The sequence below is a fragment of the Syngnathus acus genome, chromosome 5 (genome assembly GCF_901709675.1).
Source record: "Syngnathus acus chromosome 5, fSynAcu1.2, whole genome shotgun sequence".
NCBI classification, from domain to species: domain Eukaryota; kingdom Metazoa; phylum Chordata; class Actinopteri; order Syngnathiformes; family Syngnathidae; genus Syngnathus; species Syngnathus acus.
Window position 1 is genome coordinate 11,078,207 of NC_051091.1, and position 20,113 is coordinate 11,098,319.

Sequence of the window (20,113 nt, forward strand, 5' to 3'; positions counted from 1 at the left end):
GTGACAGGTTCCTAAAGTGACGTTCTATCTAAATGCTAATTCGGGCTAAATTAATCAGAGTAAATATTTGCATGGAAACTACAGCTGCGCAAACAGTTTGTAACTTCAAATTCGTGATTTGGTAACCGAGAGGATTGTCTCTAGTTTTCTTTGTAAAAAAGTAGAAAAGCATTCAACTTTCCCCTCGCATTGTAATGATTTGAGGTCCTTTGGCTTTCCATTAACCTCTGTAGACCTCTGTTGATATAATGACACTTTTGTCAGTATTAAAAAAAAAAAAAGATTGTCTTGTTCCTTGACCCACTTCCTTATTTTGTTCCACTTTGAGGACTGCTGACTGATTTCTCAATCAGAAAAAGACTTAAATGTGTCACAGTGACTTGAGAGCAACTCATGGATGTGTCATAAAGACTCATTGCTTACAATTTTCCCTCATCGCATCTGACTTGCAAAACAAAGGTATGTTTTTTTTTTATAATAAGCAGTGGAAACAGTCAAACACCGAAATAAGTAACATATTTGCATAAACTGACTCTGATATAACAAGCCGGACATTGATTCCGTTTGAGTTTTTATCTGAAAGAAACATCTAAAAATTATGATGCAAAGAAAAAAAGTAAATGTAAGGATATTAGAAGAAACAAATACATGTAAACACGTAAATCTATGTAAATTACAGTAAATTAGATCAAGTGAAAACACATTGAAAAAGTAATTGTAATACAATAAGCATAGGCTTAGGATGGGACTCTAAAAGATAATAAATTAACGAACTAGTAGCAGTAGTAGAATTGTAGAATAAATTGTGTGCATTAGTTACTCTTTAAAGAAGAAGAATACTTAAAAAAAAAAAAAAAAGGCCGAAGTGTGGGTCGGAGCTGAGTAGGAGTGACGTGTGGGCTGCGCGCGCAACCGAGCTGACACTTTGCGGAGCGCCCACAGAGACAGCGAAGCGACAAACGGTGAGCGCAAACTTTACTTGACACCAAAAATAAGATAGCGGGCTGGAAAGCATTTACCGCCGCTGGGACTTTCTCCTTCTCGACACTCGCGACGCGCCCCGCGGGTGGCGTGCTTTTCTTGGATCTTAGCCTGTTTTGCTCGGATAAAACGACATTAAAGCTCCGCGAGTGGCTCCCGAAACACTCCCATTCTAGTCAAGGCCAGGCGGAAGGGCAGGTAACGCTAACCCCGCAAGCACCGATAGCTCGTTCCACCCCACCCCGCAGGTCATAAATCTCAACTCGGCTTGGCACTTGACGTAAAGCGTCAAAGTCGTCTTGGCGCAAGAGACCATTTGCGGGCGATATTTACTTGTTTGGAGCCGTTTTGGAGCGAGGGACGTGTGTGCTGCGAGCTAACAGGCTAGCATGCTAACTAGCCTCCGCTAGCGGCCCGTTAAAGCTAGCTAGTTAGCCTCATTATTGCTAACGAGCTTTGTAACGGGATTTAGCAGTGTTGCTCACACCGTCCACACAGTGACATGTTTATCTCATTGAGCGGGATTATAGATTAATGCCACCTCATCTCATCTGTCAAAGTTTTTTTCACTGGAGGAATTGCATTCATGTTACTGAAAGGAAGTGTTGGTAATTGCTTTTGGTTCAAGCCCACATTGCATTCCGTATCGCAGGGGTGTTGAAATACGACGTGCTAAAATAAATTTATTGTCCATATTGTGGGGAAATTAGCCGACTTCACACCTTGATGCGACTAAAACAGCTGTAACAACCTAGCTTGTATAGAAATGCAAAACGACAAAGAAAGATTAAGTTGAAAAATTGCCTTTAAGAACATACTTAGTGCTTTTCAGAACAACGTGACAAGATTTCCCCAAATTGACAGTCAAATTGCTGAGGCTACTTGGAATTGTCACTTCCAAGTTTTGAGAATCAGCTGATGGTTTCTAGGGAAGCTAAATTTTGCATGTCAGATTTTTGTAGTGTTAAAGATTGTATAGAAAATCTGTTTAAAAACACCTTCAAATTTGATTAAAACACCACAAGGTGTGAAAATGAGGACACCATGTACTTTTTGACTAGCTGTTAAGAATCACAAAAGTGAAAGACTTGAAATTGGTGTTATCAAAATGGTTTGTTTGGAGATATGTTTCAGGCTTAAAAGAGAGAAGCCATCATACTTCTCCAACAACTTGTGCAATTACGGCTTCTACGCTTATCGTCTCCATCCTGTGGGGCCTAACATGGTTACAACGATGAGATGCTGACTTGAAACAACCACTTCCCTCCCCACACACACGCTTCTAAGTCAGTCTGCTGTCTGGTACAGGAACAGAGAGTGGAAGAGGCTATTTTGGGCGGCCAGCGTGAAGCCTTCTTGTGTCTCTGGAAAGAGGATGTGGTTACAGGTCACGGCACCACTGACAGGATGGTTGGATGCATTCCGCTGATGTCGTTGTCCGTCACAAAAATAATCATTCTTTAGTCATTGCTGCTCATTTTTGCTTTAGCTTTTGCCAAATGCTGTTTACTAGCTCACTGTTAGCCTGTTAGGTGTGAATAGTGGGGTAAACTCTGGTCTGGTCAGCACTGTTGACTAACTTTGACCTTAGCCCCGGGTTAATGTGGGTGAGTGATGGACGAAAGTGACTTGAACCAATTTGGTTTTGGTCATTGCGGTTGGAAGAACTTTGCCACAGACTGGGGTAGATGCTTTTGGAGTTTAGGTGCTGTACCTTGTTGAGAAGTTGTTAAAATAGCTTTAAATCGTTGGCTCCTCATAATTTGTTTCTGTATTACTAGAATATTGATTAAGAGTAACTAAGTAAATGTGTTCCACATAAACCTCACTTGTGTCCTGCACATTGAAACTCTAATAGTTGTACATCTCTCGTATTCCGCTGGGATGCAATAAATCACTCAAACATTGTTTTTAGGACTTTTGGAAAATGAAATTGAGCAATTTGCCGTTCCCACTTCAAAGACAGAATAACAGTCTTGACCATGATTGCACAGGCTCGCTTTCCCGCTATGATTGCGAATTCTCGTCTTATTAAACGTCATTACGTTTGCGCTTGACTCGAGCTCGCTTTGCCATGTTAGCGTCGCGTTATTTTGCGTCGCTTTGTGTGCGGTTATCGCGGTGGCCGATCTTATCAACGTTTGGCCAGAAGGACAACATAACCACCCTCAAACCTCAAGTGGATGTGAGAATAAGAAGACTCTCTCCGGTGCCGCTCGGCTTAACAGATGCGCGCCCTTCTCGAAGAGGGCTGGCCGTCAATCAACGTCCCACCCTGCTGAGTCAGCAGCTGTGACAGCCTCGCTTATGTCAGATTAGCCCGTGCCAGGAAATCCTGAATGTACTTTGGCGTAGCGCGTCGCCCCGCCGCTGCTCGCACATGCCGTTCGCACATGCCGTTCGCAGCCCTACATGGACACACATACCTTTTGGCCCCGGAGGGTGAGTGATGTCACCGCAAAGCGTGTGCTCGCTGGCACGCCGCCTTCCCTCGCTCCTTATTTGCCGGGCCCGACGAGCCGAGCGTTTGTTTTACTCCCAATGACACTGTTGTTAAGAGCCGAGTGGAAACAGGGCGAGGTTTGCTTCAAGACACATGTCCTTAAATGGCCTTTTGTGTGATTGCTTTGTCAAAGTACAATGTTGCTTTTCAGAAAAAAGTCTTGGCCTGCGTTAACACAAATTCTGTGACTGTAAAACATTGTCATGTTGTCAATTGGACCATCCGGTACAACTCTAGCCTTACTATTTTTGGATTCTGCTTGTCTGTATGAGCCTTTTGTTTCCTGTGCTACTTGACAAGGAATTGACAAAACAGAGTAGTCATGGTCCCGTCCCCACTTTCAAGGTATACTGCCATTTTAAAAAAAATCTTTCTTTCCAAACTGTAATAACTCTCCATGAGCTGAATGAGTTTTTGTATTTTTATTGCATTTGAGTCGAAAGTGCAGGCCAAAGTATTTGTGTCTTAGTTGAGCTTTGCCACCTTGACAACAATAAACAGTGGAGAAGCCTTTGTCGCACTTGGCACGTAACTATCAGTGCTCTGTACTTGGAATGCCACACATTCGCGTCACCGTGTTTAGTGGACGAGGCAGATGTGTGTGTTGTGTGTGGGTGTGCATGGTACAAGGACAACTTTCCTGGCAATAGCAGATTAACGATTGTGAATTGCCCACACCATTTTATTGCATGGCCACCGGCAGCGCTTTGGTTGGTCATCTGCTCCGCAGTTGCTTTTGACGCTATGCAAAATGCTTGATTATCATACGGCCCTTCTGTTTCCATTGCGGATCAAAATATATTAGCCGCTTTGTGATTTTCATCATTAATCTCTGGGATAGGATCCTGTCTAGAGAATAACAAAAAAAATCAGATAAAATGGGAAGTATGCAGGTCAAGATATAAAGTCCTCAAAAAGAAACTGACTTTGCCCAGTTCCTTGTCAACCTCACTGCGACGGTGACCCACTTGGCTAACCTAGCTGACTTAGCGCCATAATGCGCGCCAGCGATTGGAAGCCCTCAAAGCCATATTCCAGAGATTGCACAATTTCTTCCTCATTATGACCCGCACTTCCCCTACTGGCAGCTGCTTTCTATCACTGGCTGGAAAAAGACAACACGTTGAAGCTTCGCAGTACCTTTCGAGGAGGTAATTGAGCACAAAAAAAAGGACTCTAGGGTGCTCCGCAGTGCATGAAAGCAAGCCGATTGTGCCATTGTGAGGAATAGAAGCGGGATCCATGAATCACGGCGCACTCCTGCGCTGCACAGCTGGCTCGTGTTAAGCCGAGGTCACGTATTCTTCACCTCCTCCTCCCCGAAGGAGCTCCACTTATGGGTGTTGCCCCCCATTGTTGCGTTGTGCCTCTTGGCCCTAACATCCAGGAATGACTACAATCTGCAATGGAAAAAAAGTGGGGAAATTCCAACTTTTTGGATTGTTTGTCTTGATTGAAATATTCACTTCTTTTTGTGCTTCTCTCCAGATTGTTTGGCTGTCTGCTGAAGTGATCCCGCCATGCGTGAATACAAGCTAGTGGTGTTAGGCTCCGGAGGTGTGGGCAAGTCCGCTCTGGTAAGTTGTCCCTCTCAAATATCTCCACTCCCCTCGACGACACCTCTGCAGGACATTTCCACTTTTTAAAGAAAGTAGCATCGACTTATCAGCTGGTTGTGGTTTTGACATTCAGCGGAGCGAGCGGGGACAACTGCATTATTTATCATCACTTGGAGTTTATTTTTTTCAGCTTTCATATTTGGCGAGTGTAACACTTTTGTCCGTGACGTGGCGTGAAATTCGAAAAACATCTCATTTCACTTTATTGGGAATTATATCATTTAAATGCAGCGACGTATTCTCCATGCCTGTTGGAAGTGGGCGCTGCCATTTTCAGTGGTTGTGCAAGACAGAAAAAAAAAAAAAGTATACTCCTGCCGACCGTCCGAGAAACAAAGACGCACGCAGTGTCATCTGGAAATATTTTGCTGACAGCCAGTGCTAAGCGACAGACACGGCAAAGCCTGTCTGCAAGGCATTAAATAAAGCTTCTCAGGCCAGAGGAGGGAACACATCCAACACGGCTAAATAGTTCATAAATTAAAGGAGCGACGAGTTACTTTTGTAGGTTTCTTTACCATCATTCATTTTGGTTAATTTGTCCACCAAAGTCCATAGTTCTGTTAAGACAACACCACACTACAGTAATTTGGATTAACTTTAATCTCCTGATATTACAATGTACCTTCATTTTTTTTGTTACGACATCCGCACCAGTATTATTTCCAAAAGCAAAATATAGACGGGGAAATCCCATCTTTGGCAGACAACCCGTGACTGATCGCACATTGTCTTCTCTTTTACAGACAGTTCAGTTCGTGCAGGGAATCTTTGTGGAAAAATATGACCCGACAATAGAAGACTCGTACAGAAAGGTGAGTGTGTCCCAAAGGGCGGGAGCGGCGGCGGCTGATGGCGAGCAGCTGCTCCGTTTCTACTCATGCCGTTGTTTTGCTCTCCAGTGTGCTGTCACGCCCTTCGTCCTTGCCTGCTCTTTTTCTTTTCCTTCCTCATTCCTGAAACGTTTGACCCGTTACCGAACGCTGATTGCAACGTGACAGCAATTGTTGCCTATTGTCATGCATTTTTGATCAACCATCTGTCCTTTTTCCCCTTTACAGCAAGTGGAGGTAGACGGACAGCAATGTATGCTTGAAATTCTCGACACAGCCGGCACAGTAAGTCAAGATTTGATGTCAGCTAGAATTCTAACGAAAGCAGAGGAAAATTCCATGATGATCAGGATCATTGTCCTCATGCGTGGACATGCTATTTTTCCAAATATTGATTCTAACCAGCCATGCGCTCTTCGCATAACTCATTGTCGGAGCTTGGCTTCGATTCGCTTCAGATAAAAACAATTCTTCCGTGGTGCTCCGAGGGATCCCATCTGCAGTTGTAAAAATGCCACGAGTTAATTCCATGCAATTCTCACTTGATCCCAGATGAGAAATAATCACGGCTTTGGCCTCCCTTCATTTAATTCCCGCCATCCTCAGCTGTTGGTGTGCTAGCTGGTTAGCATTTATCTCCAAAACGCCACTTTGCTTAAGTGACGTCTGCCAGCCTGCCCTGGCCTAATCCGAGCCGCTGGACTGTTTGCGTTTGCGTTTTTTTTTTTTTTTTTTTAATACTTTGTTTAATACAGCAATACAGTGAGAGTTCAGGTATGCTGATCAAGACTCATCACGCTTGTTCTTCCTGCCGCTTTTAGGAACAGTTCACGGCAATGAGGGACTTGTACATGAAGAACGGCCAAGGTTTTGCCCTGGTTTACTCCATCACAGCGCAGTCCACCTTTAACGACCTCCAGGACCTGAGGGAACAGATTCTACGAGTAAAAGACACCGAGGATGTGAGTGTTTGTGTGTTCTGTCAGCTCCTCGCGGCGAGTTCGTTTGTGTTTTGATTTGTGCTTGAAAGCCTCGTGGAGCATAGAGCTGATAGGTTATAGCCGCCCCCCACACACACACACCACACCCGTGCTTCCTTGTTCTCAGCCGCCTACATTGTTCAGTTTCTATGGAGACCATTCAACGTTGAAAATCAAGCATCTTATGCAGGGCAATTACAAATTCGTATTAGCTGAAAACAATGGAGGCTGTGGTGTCCCAGTCCTACTTGTGTGTTGAAAGCAATGCGAGGGCACACAGTGCAATTTGTCCACTGTGCATATCATTTGCGCAGTGCACGTCTCTGGGTTGGGACTGTTTCTCATTTGTGGACACCCCCCATCCCCCTTGTAGCCCATTGGTTTGATCCCAGTAAAAACAATGGATTTCTTTCCCTCTGCTCTAGTGATTAATTGTTAGCATCAGAATTTGATTAGCATCTCATTAGCTGGGTAAAGTAAATTGCCGTATCAACTAATGAGCTGCTATTTTTCCAGCTATGCCCTTTTATACAGAAGCTCGTGTTGTTCGGATGTGACCTCAGATTTCGCGAGTAATTGTTAACATAAGAATAAAATTAGCATCCGCAAAAAGCGGTCCAACAAAATTGCCACAGCTATCCCGCCTTAGACTTTCACACAATACTCAGCCAATGAAGGATATTGCCGCAACTTTTGTACTGCTGTCAGATAACACTTTTGGACGTTTTCCACATGTCGCCGCTTTTTCATTTATTTTGAGAGGCCTTTTTACTGTAAAGCTCCATCGCCTTGCTGGTGTTGTGCTGCGGCAGGGATCACATCACGCCAGTGCCTCAAGGGTGTCCTTTTTTGGAGTTCTTCAGAGAATAAATCCTACCCCTCTTTTCCCTTCTTCTAACTTCACGTAATCACATTTTGCGGTACAAAACTTCCTGTCTGTCTTTTCTTACCCCCCCAACCCAACTTTTATTCAGTGTCTGCTCCCCATCATTTTTTCCTTCCCCTTTCTATGGCCAGAGGGCCTTGTGGCCTCACTGTGGTCTGGCACAGTTAATGATTGGACTGATGTGCAAGAAAAGCCGAGTTCATTAAAGTTACACTCAGCTGTGAGGTTGCGGTGTGTTTTTATTAGGGCAACTGTGGTTTGGGAGCCAAGGTTCGCCTCAAGCTAGCTTGGATTGCACGATTCATGGTGGGGAAATTGACTGCCTCTCACTGGCCACCTGGAAAAATGCATCTCTAAAAATCAGAGCCTTGGGTGTAGCCTATAAAAGTCACACAGCAAGGAATACATAGTCCAAAAACGCATTGCTTTACTCGTACTTGTTTATACACGGTGACTCACTACAGCAAAAATGATGAGGCAGATATTTTTTCCTTTTCATCCTAGCACAAATTTGTCAAATGCTTTCAAGGCCTCGCTAGCTGGGGGAGCCGACGTTGCTCGATCGCGACTGCAGATGTTTTTGTTCTCCACGCGCCATTTAGGACCGAGCTGGCAAAATGCGCAGACATTCTTAATATCGCTAAGCTCAATTACAAGTCTTCAATGGGCTTCATTGCAAAAGCACTTGCATGTTTGTAGTATATTGTCCCGCTCCAGAAGCTCACCAGATTCCTACAGTGCTCAATTACCAGATTTTTTAATGAGTCCACTTTGAGCACAGCGGGGCCAAAAACACTAATAAAGTGAGCGAGCAGTCGGCGGCGCGTCGGCTTCACGAGCTTCCTTCCAACTCTAACGCCAAAACGGGTCTTATGACTTCTCAGGAGCATCTCTGCCAGTATGTCTAGGACGGTATTAATCCCCCGACCCGGTTCCCGTGACTCACTGCTCTTGTTTGTTTGCAAGTGCTGGCTGTGTTCATTGTAACTGCAATCCAATCTCCAAAGAATGCCACAGTAGGCGGGATAGGACCTGTCTGCAGCATGTTAGCGGCATCTGAGCAAGTCCCGGTTGGCCCGTGTGGACTCTTTCAGCGGGCTAATACTTCCTCGTGCTGACACTGAACATTTTTCTGTCCTACCAGCCCGCTTGCTTTCTCGCTCTCTCGCTCTCTCTCTCGCTCTCTCTCTCTCTCTCTCCCCATCCTTCTTTTTATCACAGCTTGGCTCGACGTTTGTGTTAGCAGCGCATTCCTCGGCTCTCCCAGGACCCCTTGGTAGAAATGTCGTTGGGCAGTCCAGTACCCAAGCGGCTTGTTTGGATATCAAACATCAAGTCGCGACCTTCACGGACTTAATACAAATATCCCAGCTTCCTGTCGTCCGCCTCAGGCCCACTGGGAAGAGGAATAATGGACCCTGCCATATTTCTCCTGCGCCACTTTAGTGTTTCGAACCGAAGAAAACGGCCAGAGCATAGGACTGCAAGCTAGCACAAGTCGGGATGCTTCCACATTTCCGCTAATATCCAGTTTTTCCACATCTCCCAGGCATTGAGTGAAAAAGCAGGAATCCCCGCGCAATGATTTAGTAGTTACAGGCCCACCACAAGTCAATTTCTCCTGCAGATGTCTTGTTTGGAGTCTTTCAAACATTTCCACACATTTTAGGATCATGTGGTCACTTGAGGCTTTATCTTACATGCTTTACAATGGAAGATAAAAACACACACACACACTGTCATCATATATGGGAGAGGACGGCCCGTATCATGGAATCCAGCTGAAATGTTTGGAAATGTTCAGGAAGGAAAGCGATGCTATCCCGGTTGGGCGGGGCCGCTGCGGCTTCCTCCGAGCCCAGCAAGCGACCCCAGATAGCCGCTCAGGAAACAGCAGGCAGGATGAGACGCATCCCGACACTACCACACAGTTGCCGCCAGGCTCGCATTATACGCCTTTTCTGTTAAGGTCCCCCCTCCCCTCGTTTCTCTCCTGTTACTGGAAAATTACAGCAGTTCGGAAAGTAGTAGCAGCGTGTTAGCATTTTCTTACTATGTTGCACCTTTTCTCAGAGGGTGCTTTGGCCTGTCGGAAAACAAAACAAGTCGCACTCTTAAAATAGACGGTCATCGGTTATGTAACGGGAATGATTCTTTTGCTGTCCCAGGGGGACTGATTGATTTCTTTGGATCGTCCTTGTAGCTGTCCCACAATGTGACGGGTATCGCACAGGATATTAGGACTGGTTGTGACACGGTTCTGGTCCACAATTTATTATTTTTTTTTTAATATTTTTGCCATGTGAACAGGATACAAAAATGGTCAATAAGGTGGTCCTCCATTCCAGTAGTCCACTGTATGAATTTTGAATGCTGTTAATAATCTTTTTATTTATTTATTTATTTATTTTTAAATCTTGTTTGGGTCCCCCACCCCACCCCCCAGTTTGCACTCCGTTATATTTTTCTTTTCTTTTTTTAATAATTTGTGTTGTCTCTTCAGGTGCCGATGATCCTGGTGGGCAACAAGTGCGACTTGGAGGATGAGCGTGTGGTGGGAAAGGAGCAGGGCCAGAACCTGGCCAGACAGTGGAACCACTGTGCCTTTTTAGAGTCCTCTGCTAAGTCAAAGATCAATGTCCTCGATGTAAGCCAACGGCACACACACTTTTCATTTTTCGTATCCCATCTTTCTTTTTAGCCATCGCCGTAACAAAGCGCCTTACCGGACACATCACATAAAACATTGGCATTTAGGTGAACGTGCCATTGATTATCATGAGGAAATGCGATGTTTGTTTTGATTTTGTTGGTGCGTTCTCTCCCAGATCTTCTATGACCTGGTCAGGCAGATAAATAGGAAAACGCCAGTGGAAAAGAAGAAGGCAAAAAAGAAATCCAACTGTGTGCTGCTTTAAAGACCCTCCCATCCTAAAGCCCCTGCAGCAGCTCTGAGCCAGGTATGTTTGGAGACATGCTTTTTTTTTTAAACAAATGTCTCAGAGATGGGATCGTCATACAAAGATTGACTCATTTTTTAAAATTCCCACAACTTGTTTCCTCCTTGTGGAAAAGACTTTGAGAGGAAGGGCTCCACCCTCAGTCAGAAAGGGGTACAACACACTCAGTCAAAACTGATTGAATGCCTTTTTAATTTTACCTCTGACTTGCAGAGGTAAAATAAGGTCTTGTGGGGGTCTTTTTAGCCGTGGAGGGGAAATATCTTGCTTTCAACCACTCACATTTTGTCAGCGTAGAGAGTAAAACTTCCTCTCCAAAGTTCTGCCACGAAGCGTGGATTAGCACAACAGACAGGGCTATTGTGCCCAGCTCAGACATGGCGGCCATAACCACCCACTCCGGTCGCCATGTGAGAGTTCACACGCCGGCCGGCCCGCTGACCCATCACTAACGGGATTACATCCCAACTGTGCCACTGTTCACTCCCCATGTACACACTGGCACCCTCACCCCAGAGGACTTATTTCTCCAATGCAATTTTTGTCTCGAACTGAGTCGGATAAATGGCCATAAAGAAGCAAGTGCTCATTGGCAATGAGTAAAGCAGGCTGTATGTACATGAAATAATTGAGGATTTTCACCAACTTTCAAAAAGTGAGACCTCATCAGGCAACACGACAGGGCAGGTCATCCAATCATGTTTCTTTTTTGGGCATATGTCCTCATTCCCAGGCCACTGTGACCTCTCTCTCTTTGGGCATTAAAAAAATAAATAAAAATAAATACACACACAAATTTAATGCAATGAGACACTACAGTGGAACCACCCCAAGAGGCAGCCAGGAGTTTTGTTTAAAAAAAAAAAAAAGTTTGAAGTTATGTAATTCTACTAGGTATAGCACCAGGAGAGCTTAGCAAATGTCAATTTCAAGGAGATCATTTTTTTTTCTCTTTTTGTAACACTGTGAATAAGCACTATCTTCACTTGTATGACAATTAGGAATTTTAAAACAAGGTGTGGGGGTAGTGTTTTTGTAAATGGGCCAAATTATGACGTCACTATACAGCAAAAGTCGGACAGCAAAAGCTGTACTCTTTGTAAGCAAACAAAAAGTCACTCCATGGTTTTAATACAAGCAGCTGTAATAACACTCACCGGCCAAAAGAGAGCGCTAACAACTTTTGGCAGATCTATGTTGCTTTTCACACATGACCTTTGGAGGAAGCAATTCAGGACTTAATCTCTGTGTCGCCTTGCAGAAATGCTGTAATGAAGAACTGTTGCCCTGATTGGAACGTGCCAGCATTCCAACAGCCCCGCCCACCCTGATCCCCCCCCCCCCCTCTTCTCCTCTCAACTCCATCAGCCCCAAACGGTGAATCAGCTGAGCGCTCACACCGCTCTATCCTACACGAGATGAGGATGACGATGTACGGCGCGGAGAGAAAAAAAAAACCATCAAAGAGAAAGACAGTCGGCGAGAGACAACTCTGTTCTCTGGCCTCGAGGACCTTCTTCCCGTGTGTGTCTGCTGAAAGGACACATTTGCTTCATTTTTGCTCCAAAAACCAAAAGGCCACAAAACTGATGACAACAGCGCAGGAAATCTGTTAAAAGAAACTAAATGTCCGTGAGCCGCTTAGACACGGCTAAAACAGCAGTCCCCCCGCCCCCCGCCTGGCCTCCCCTCTTCTTTTTTGACACTTTTAACACAAACAAAAAAAAAAAAACGATTAAGAAGTGAAACATTAGAAATGGGATTCAGTATTTTTCCATCTTTTTCAGTATATCGTATTTGAAAAACATACATTTAGTTGTGTGAATATTAATGTTCTTCAAAAACGAGCATGAAAAAAAAAGTTGCTTCAGTTCATAATTGTAGATGTGTGAAACCAAGTGGAAAAGTGAGAATCATTATTTTTATCTTGGATGGCCATAAACATTTTCTCCATGCCTGTCATGTCAGTGATAGATCAAGGTCTATAATCTGTATTTTTTTTTTTTATGTTTCTTTTCACACCTCATCATTCATGGACTTCTCATCTACCGATTTCTCTCTATCTCTCTCTGATGTGACTTAATTTTATACTTAGTCACTGGGAATTTCATAGCTCCCATAATATATTCTAATGCCATTTTTTTTTCTTTTTGCATAATGCTTCGGACAAAAATGGGTCTTTTATAGAAGAAATAAAAGGGGGGGGGAATAAGGAATGATTTCTATGTCTCTTGAAGTTGAAATATATTATACTAAACCAACTCGAATAATGCTTCTTGTGTTTTTCTGTCTACAATGTTCCAGCGTTTATGGATTATTAAAGTACATTTTAGTACATTTTCATGATATTGGTCAATGTATTTTTGTGAATTAAACTTTTAACCAAAGTGCCTTGGTTACCAGTTGGTCTTTTTATATCACGAATACTCATATTTCAGAAAAAAGTCAGTCTGCTTTATTGTCAATTTCTGCACGTCAAGACACAAAGAGATCGAAATTATGTTTCCCACTATCCCACGGTGACAAGACATAGTACACAATATACAATCTATTTATTAAAAAAAAAAAAAACTTATTCTCCCCACTCATCCTCCCTCATTGGAGGTGTCTCTCCGTAAAGCTACTTTTGGAAAATATGTTATTTGTGTGTGGCAAACTGCAGGTGTGCACTTGTGGGAGTGATGCTGGGAAGTGTCGGAGACTCCCCTCACATTCCCATGACTGCTTGAGATTGGGAAAAAAGAAATCTCACACAGCCTTGCTTATCGGCCAGTCCAGGTTTTGAGTGACCATGTTTCTACGACGCTGGTCCCTTTTTCTGCTGGCGCTGGGTGAGTCGCCTTTAATTTTTTAATAAAACCATATACTTTTCATATTTTCATGTAAAGGCCATAATAGCTGTTTATTGTCATCATACTAGTAGGATGAGCTATGGATACAATACACACAATAATTACCTATGAGGACATTGATCATTTACTGAATGATTTTTTTTTCCCCTTGTCATTTTTTTTAATGAATTTCAAGTAGCAGAAAAGATCATTTTAACTTTTGAAGGTTATTTTACTTTTGAAAAAGAAATGCTTGGTGTTTATTTTGTATGAATGGCAGCAAGTGGAAACACAAAATTGTATTCTACATTCTGCCATCTCATAAACGACTTGTCAGTAAGTCGCAGACTTAGACCATTGCTTTTAAATTATTTTCTGTTACAGGAAGATGAAAGTGACACTCCCACAACTCCCCGCCATGACCATAAATAATATTGTCTTTTTGACTATGAAGTTGTTATCAGTACTTTATACAATGTTGCGAAACATTGTAGCCTCATCTACAGTAAATACAACAGGAAAAGAAAAATAGATCGGCTTAAAGCAAAGTATCTTTATCAACATTGGGTTTTGGTCTATACTTTTATTTTCAGTGTTAAATATTATTCCATATTGTCTCTTAAAGGCTTGTCACTCCATGTTATTTGTGTGCATGCTGGTGCAAAAACAAACACACCTTGAAGCTCATTCTGACAATGACAGCAGCATTGCTACCTACTGGAGTGGATGCGCAATTACACTTCGTAGAAGGCGAAAACCCCCAGCAATTTCCTTGGGGTGATTTTGACACCCCGAAGTCATATTACACCTAAATTCAGCATTGTCACTCTTCTCAGAACGCATCTTTCCTTGTGTGTGCGGCCCTTCGTCGAATGAGAGGAGGCAGTGCGCCTTCAAGGTCAAAGCGCACAACAAGGAGAAACTGAAGGCGGGCAACGTGAATGGCTCCGTTCAGGTCTGCGAGAACACGCACTGCTGTGTGGGCTACTTCCTCGTTGTCAATGGTCAGCTGGAGGTTGACACTCTTGGTAAGAAGACAAGACATTTTCTTGGAGAGACACATACAAATGACCTACTTTCATTGAAGCCATAAAAATACTTCTCAGTCTCAAATATATGCCTTTTGTCAATTGTATAAGCTTGCTATTATGACATGGACATTCCGCTGAACTAAAACTTTTATCTCGCCAATGATGTGACTCCTTCAGGCAGTATCTAATTCATCCCCATGTTCCGTTAAAGCTTGCGATATCTTTGAAAAGTCGTGCCCCGATGCCACCTGCAAGGCGCAGCACCGCTTCAACAACAAGCTGGTCAAGTGTGTGTGCAACACGGACCTGTGTAACCTCAACGTCACCTGGGGTGTGTCACCGCAAGAGCCGAGGCCCTCCAGCTCCATGGGTTTGTTGTATCTTCATCAGCAACCCCAGAACTTGGCTTTTGCATGACATACTAGATTCCACTGACGTTGTATACCATTGTCCAAATAAATCCCAGAAAATATTTGGAACATCCTCCGTGAAACTAATGCTTGTCTTTATAGGCAAAACCCGGCTCATGGTAGTTTTCTCTATGCTGGTCGTGTGCCTGCTGGTGATGGCGGCGGTGCAGCGGAGATGTCTCTCGCAACAAAAAGGTACCGGATTCCTTATATTTCATGTGATTCTAAGGGAGAGTGTTCTAACTCGATTTAGATTTTTTATTTAAGGTGTGAAGAATTTTTGCCACATTGCAGATGAATGAAAACACTGGGTTTTGGAAATAATTGTTTCGTTTTTTTCTGTGGTGAACTTTTGCGAATCAGTGACTTCATTTAAGGAGCAATTTTCCAATTTTGAGGAGTGGTTTTTTTTTCAGGTTAATCTCAGGTACCTAAAGCATGGATTTGCCTAAACAATAACAAATTGGCAATATAACATATATAAATGCCTAGCGATGTTTTCCAGGGCTTGTTAGTGTTTTGACGAGGCGGAGACTTAGCCTTTTTACTAAAATACGACAAAACGGGTTATTTTGAGCCTTGTAAGGTATTTCACCCCCACACACTGCTTTTGTTTGACCTTGCGACTGTCGACCTTGGTGCTTATCTCAGCTGTAACACTCCCTTCGTGCACCTGAGCTTCTTCTATTTCCTCAAATAGCAATAGCAACACAGTGGTGTCATTTTAACGTCGATATTGACTTTGTTTATTTTAGAGGAGACTGCCCAGGCGAGCCTTTCAATCGCGCCAGTGAGTCCCTCCCAAACGTCCCAGATTGACGTCACTGATGTTCAACTGCAACAAGTAAACAGTTTGAAAAGGTTAACTGATTAAAAGCGCGGGTCCAATCTTAAAATACTTGTGTCTCGCTTAGATTGTGGCCCGTGGGCGTTTTGCCACGGTTTGGCGAGGAACATACCAAGGCTCTATGGTGGCCGTGAAAGTCTTCCCCGCCGGCGCTCAGGATGCGTTCACTTCCGAGAAGGAAGTCTATGGGCTCCCACTGATGAGGCACGCCGGGATCATTCGCTTTCTTGGTACCGGGAGAAGGTCGCAAGATAACAGCTGGCTTCTTTTCCTGCAATTTGCAGAACATGTGAGCATCAAGATTGAATCCAAAAATATTGGGCAATGCAGGTTGTAAGTGTGGAAAATGACTCGTTTGTTTGTTTGTCTGTACTTTTCAGGGCTCTTTGCACTCCTTTCTGGGCCTGAACACCTGCAGCTGGCCGTTGTCACTCAAGTTGTGCCTGTCTTTAGCACAGGGACTCTCCTATCTCCACACCAATCTGTACACGCAAGGTGGGCATGATTTTTTACTTTTCCTCTCCATTTGTGTAATGGTCTTTTCACTGACATTTATTTCAGAGGGCCACAAACCGCCTGTGGCCCACAGAGACCTCAGCAGCTTCAACGTGCTTGTCCGGGCAGATGGCACTTGTGCATTGTGTGATTTTGGAAGCTCCATCATCACGTGTTCATGCCCAGGCCATCGCCAAATGGGAAAGCTAACGGTGACAACTCTATGAATCTGCTATGGCAAGATGTAACCCGGTCATTGTGCCACATTTGTGTTCATCCACAGCGTCACAGTCAGGCAGCATGCACCCTGTGCTATGTGGCCCCTGAGATCCTGGATGGTTGTGTCAGCCTCTTCAGCAGCTGCTTTCTGCACGGGGACGTCTACGCTTTGAGTTTGCTGCTGTGGGAGATCTGCATGCGCTGCGCTGACTTGTTTGAAGGTCAAATTCATAATGCACACCGACAGGCCATAACATTTATGCACAATCCAGCATAGAGGAGAGCTTGGTTTGGGGTGAGGGTTCTTCCAGTCTCACCACGCAGTGAGTGAATGTCTCCCTCTGCAGACGGCACCGTGCCACAACACCACCTCCCGTATGAGCGTGAACTGGGAAGCCACATGAGTCAGGAGAGACTCATTGTCTATGTTTCTCACATGGGAAAAAGACCCTCCATCCCTGAGCATTGGCATCAGCTGAGACAGGTATGCTTTCCCACTAGCCTCACTGAATTCCCACTGAATTACTCTTGGGCCCATCTCAGGGACCGCTGCTGCAGGATCTGCTGACCGAATGCTGGGACATGGACCCGGATGCCCGTCTGACTGCTCATTGTGTCGTGGACAGATTAGTCTTTCTGCAGTCCAATTCTTTAGTATGACACTTGTTTCACAGCTTGTCTAGAAGAGTCTTCAAAACTTTTACGTGTGTTTCAGCAGTTCTGTGGTGTCTTAAATATCAGTTACTAAATATTATTCATTAAGAAATGTTTTTGGCATCGCTGTGCAACACAGCTCCACATTAATTATCTTATCCTCACTTTCACTGTATCCGCACCATTCAGTGATGACCTTTTTAAAGTGTGTGGATATTCTATTCTTTTTCCAAAGTCAATCAGGTAAAAAGATGTGAACGGAGGAAAATCTCCCCATTTTGTTTGTTGACATAGATACAAAATAAAAAAAATTAGCCAAGTGGAGTGTCTTCGGTTTACGATATTACCGATACAACACGACATGCACATTATTGTTTTTGATTTGATTATTTTATGTTTGTGGCCTGTAAGTGTTTTTCGTTCAACGACTAACTGTTGTGACTTAAATATTAGGTTTAGTAATAGTAATACGCATTCCGGTGGGACGGAATTCCGTCGTAAACCGAGGAACTACTGTATTCAGTGCAAGTGTACCTCAGGTGTATAGTGAGTCAGTGTATACGTCGTCAGACTCGTCACTACATTCTCCTCCATTCGTCGCAACAAACGGTAGTTGTTTGCGTATGGAAACACTTAAGCAACACTCTTTAGTGTTTCTGCATGTAAATGTAGAGGCAGGTGCTTGTGATTTTAAGTTTGGGTGCGGCTTCCTCGTCCTGCGCATGTTTCTTTCTCTCCAGTTGCGTCAGAGACTGCGCGTCAATCAATACGGAAGACAACGATTAAATAAAGCAAAGGTGAGCTTGGGATCACTTCATATATATTTAAATACTTACTTTCTGTATTTGCGTTACAATCTGCGTTTATCTAAAAAGTCGAAGTTCGAACTGTTGAGTGACCGTCGTAGTTGACGCTTAACATGGACTCAGCGACACCTAGTTATGTCACGAAAATGTTCCATTCTGTTGTCTCAACCAACAGACCGAGTTTACTGACCAAAAAAGGCGACACATCATTATTCGTTAAGTTTACACCTGTCAACAGCAATTCTTTTTTTAAATTTTTTATCAGCGATGGCTCTGTGCCCCCCCCCCACACACACACATTAATCACGATTAATCGCGTTATACGCAAAATCTAAAAATAATCAAAAGTAGCGTACAGCACATTTTTTTATAGTAATGTATTTCCTTATAGATGAAAGTGCATAACATTTGCTGACATTTGCTGTTTTGACAATTTTCGTACACCAGTTAAATAAAATATTCACTATAAATCTCAAATTTAAAACATGTACAGTAATCAACGCAAACTAAAGATTATTGCCACTGCCAATGCATTAATGTTGCCCTGTTTGTTCCATTAAAAAACAGAAAGTCAAATAATAATAATCATCTGGTTTCCAATGAATTATTAATCTGTTATTTTTTTCTTCATGTCTTTCCAGAACTTTCATAACACCTGAAGTGTGACCGACCATGTGGCCAAATCAAGGTATACAGTTTTTGCGGGGTACAAAAAAGTGGCAGCATTGAATGTTTGAATAATTGTGTGTTTACATTAGGTCCATCCAACCCAGCCTTCCCCCCTGGCTACAACCCCGCGTACCCCTCCATCCCTCCTGCAGGAGCCTACCCACAGCCTCCATCTCAACAGTACCTGCCTGTTCAGTATCCAGGAGGCGTCAACCCCGCCATGATACCCAACGCATCCCGGGGTGTGACGCCATACGCTGGCGTTGCGGGACCTCACTCCTATCCTGTGGGGCCTGGCGGGTATCCTGTCGCCCCTGTCGGAGGCGTCCAGGCCGGAGTGTACCCGCGCTCCCCAAAAGGCCACCACCAGAAAAAAAAGGGCCACCACCACAACAAAGGCTACCATGGGGGGGTCAATCCCCTCCATGGAGGCGGGGGCATGGCTGGAATGGCTGGGATGGCTGGCATGGCTGGCATGGCTGGTATGGCTGGCATGGCTATGGGGATGCATGGACATAAAGGCCACAAGAAGTTGAAGAAGGGGAAGAAGCTAAAGAAAGGGCACGGGATGCACGGCCACCACAAACATGGGGGCAAGGTGAGACTGGCACCACTCACAATCACAAGCTTGGTGATGGTATTAGGGTTGCAGTGGACCCCCTGTTATTTGAGAATAGGTACCGTCCCAGTCCTCGAATAGCAAAAATGCATATAATTGATGCCCATTATAATTGCATTGAGAAAAATGTGATAAAATGTTGTAATAAAAAACACAAGTATGTGGACACCCACTATAATTCATTTCCAGTGGATCCGGCCATCAATAGCAAAACATTTTGAATGTGACACTCATAATTGTTGTTACAAAAAATGAATCATTAAGTATTGTTTATTTTCCCCCTCTTAACATGCATTAACGTATTTAATTGTCTGTCCCCACAGTCCTCCAGTGGCAGTAGTAGTAGCAGCAGCAGCAGCAGCAGCAGTAGCAGCGACTAAGGCTATGATCCAATGTATAAATTGTACTGTATGCCACCACACAATTAAAATGTGGATAACTGCTGAAAGGCATTATCAAAAAAAGCAAAAAAACTATGGGATTTCTCTGGATACAGTATACTGTAACTCCATCTAAATATAAAGGGGCTTACTGCTAAAAGCTATTTAATGACTACTTTGACAAGATTATGCAATGATGTAGGTTACGATTTTATAGGCTGTATTTTGTATCTTTCAGGAAATCTTTCTCTCAGCCACTAACATGTTACACTTGTTGATTCTTATATCACTGTGTTTTGGAAGGAATGCATTACTTTTTTAAAATGGTGATTGATTACAATAAATGTACAAAAAAAGCTATCTGTGTCTCATTTGTGCTGTTAATGGCTA

General features: G+C 43.6%; 3 protein-coding genes across 8 annotated transcripts; all 3 read left to right on the plus strand.

Annotated features, from left to right (window-relative positions):
* Window positions 1-869: 869 nt before the first annotated feature.
* Window positions 870-13,029, plus strand: LOC119122768 (ras-related protein Rap-1A-like). Of its 4 annotated transcripts, none has more exons than XM_037251316.1 (8): window positions 870-962; window positions 4,973-5,061; window positions 5,850-5,918; window positions 6,165-6,221; window positions 6,758-6,898; window positions 10,306-10,449; window positions 10,631-10,762; window positions 12,024-13,029. In XM_037251316.1, exons 2-7 carry the CDS (start codon window positions 5,005-5,007, stop codon window positions 10,718-10,720), a joined length of 558 nt encoding a protein of 185 aa, XP_037107211.1. In that variant the 5' UTR covers window positions 870-962; window positions 4,973-5,004; the 3' UTR covers window positions 10,721-10,762; window positions 12,024-13,029. The 4 variants fall into 4 exon arrangements, with proteins under 4 accessions (XP_037107211.1, XP_037107212.1, XP_037107213.1 ...); XM_037251317.1 differs by lacking the exon at window positions 870-962 and adding an exon at window positions 976-1,179; XM_037251318.1 differs by lacking the exon at window positions 870-962 and adding an exon at window positions 3,297-3,423.
* Window positions 13,030-13,326: 297 nt separating this feature from the next.
* On the plus strand, window positions 13,327-17,999 carry LOC119123247 (anti-Muellerian hormone type-2 receptor-like). Of its 2 annotated transcripts, XM_037252179.1 has the most exons (12): window positions 13,327-13,593; window positions 14,430-14,621; window positions 14,836-14,994; window positions 15,137-15,229; window positions 15,790-15,878; window positions 15,949-16,170; window positions 16,262-16,376; window positions 16,443-16,588; window positions 16,660-16,816; window positions 16,943-17,079; window positions 17,139-17,273; window positions 17,351-17,999. In XM_037252179.1, exons 1-11 carry the CDS (start codon window positions 13,554-13,556, stop codon window positions 17,253-17,255), a joined length of 1,467 nt encoding a protein of 488 aa, XP_037108074.1. In that variant the 5' UTR covers window positions 13,327-13,553; the 3' UTR covers window positions 17,256-17,273; window positions 17,351-17,999. The 2 variants fall into 2 exon arrangements, with proteins under 2 accessions (XP_037108074.1, XP_037108073.1); XM_037252178.1 differs by having other exon boundaries at window positions 17,139-17,999.
* prr13 (proline rich 13) lies at window positions 17,900-20,083 on the plus strand. Of its 2 annotated transcripts, XM_037252181.1 has the most exons (5): window positions 17,956-18,046; window positions 18,231-18,271; window positions 18,697-18,743; window positions 18,814-19,322; window positions 19,667-20,083. In XM_037252181.1, the coding sequence occupies exons 3-5, from the start codon at window positions 18,728-18,730 to the stop codon at window positions 19,721-19,723; spliced, it is 582 nt and encodes a 193-aa protein (XP_037108076.1). In that variant the 5' UTR covers window positions 17,956-18,046; window positions 18,231-18,271; window positions 18,697-18,727; the 3' UTR covers window positions 19,724-20,083. The 2 variants fall into 2 exon arrangements, with proteins under 2 accessions (XP_037108075.1, XP_037108076.1); XM_037252180.1 differs by lacking the exon at window positions 18,231-18,271 and having other exon boundaries at window positions 17,900-18,046.
* The last annotated feature ends 30 nt before the right edge of the window (window positions 20,084-20,113 follow it).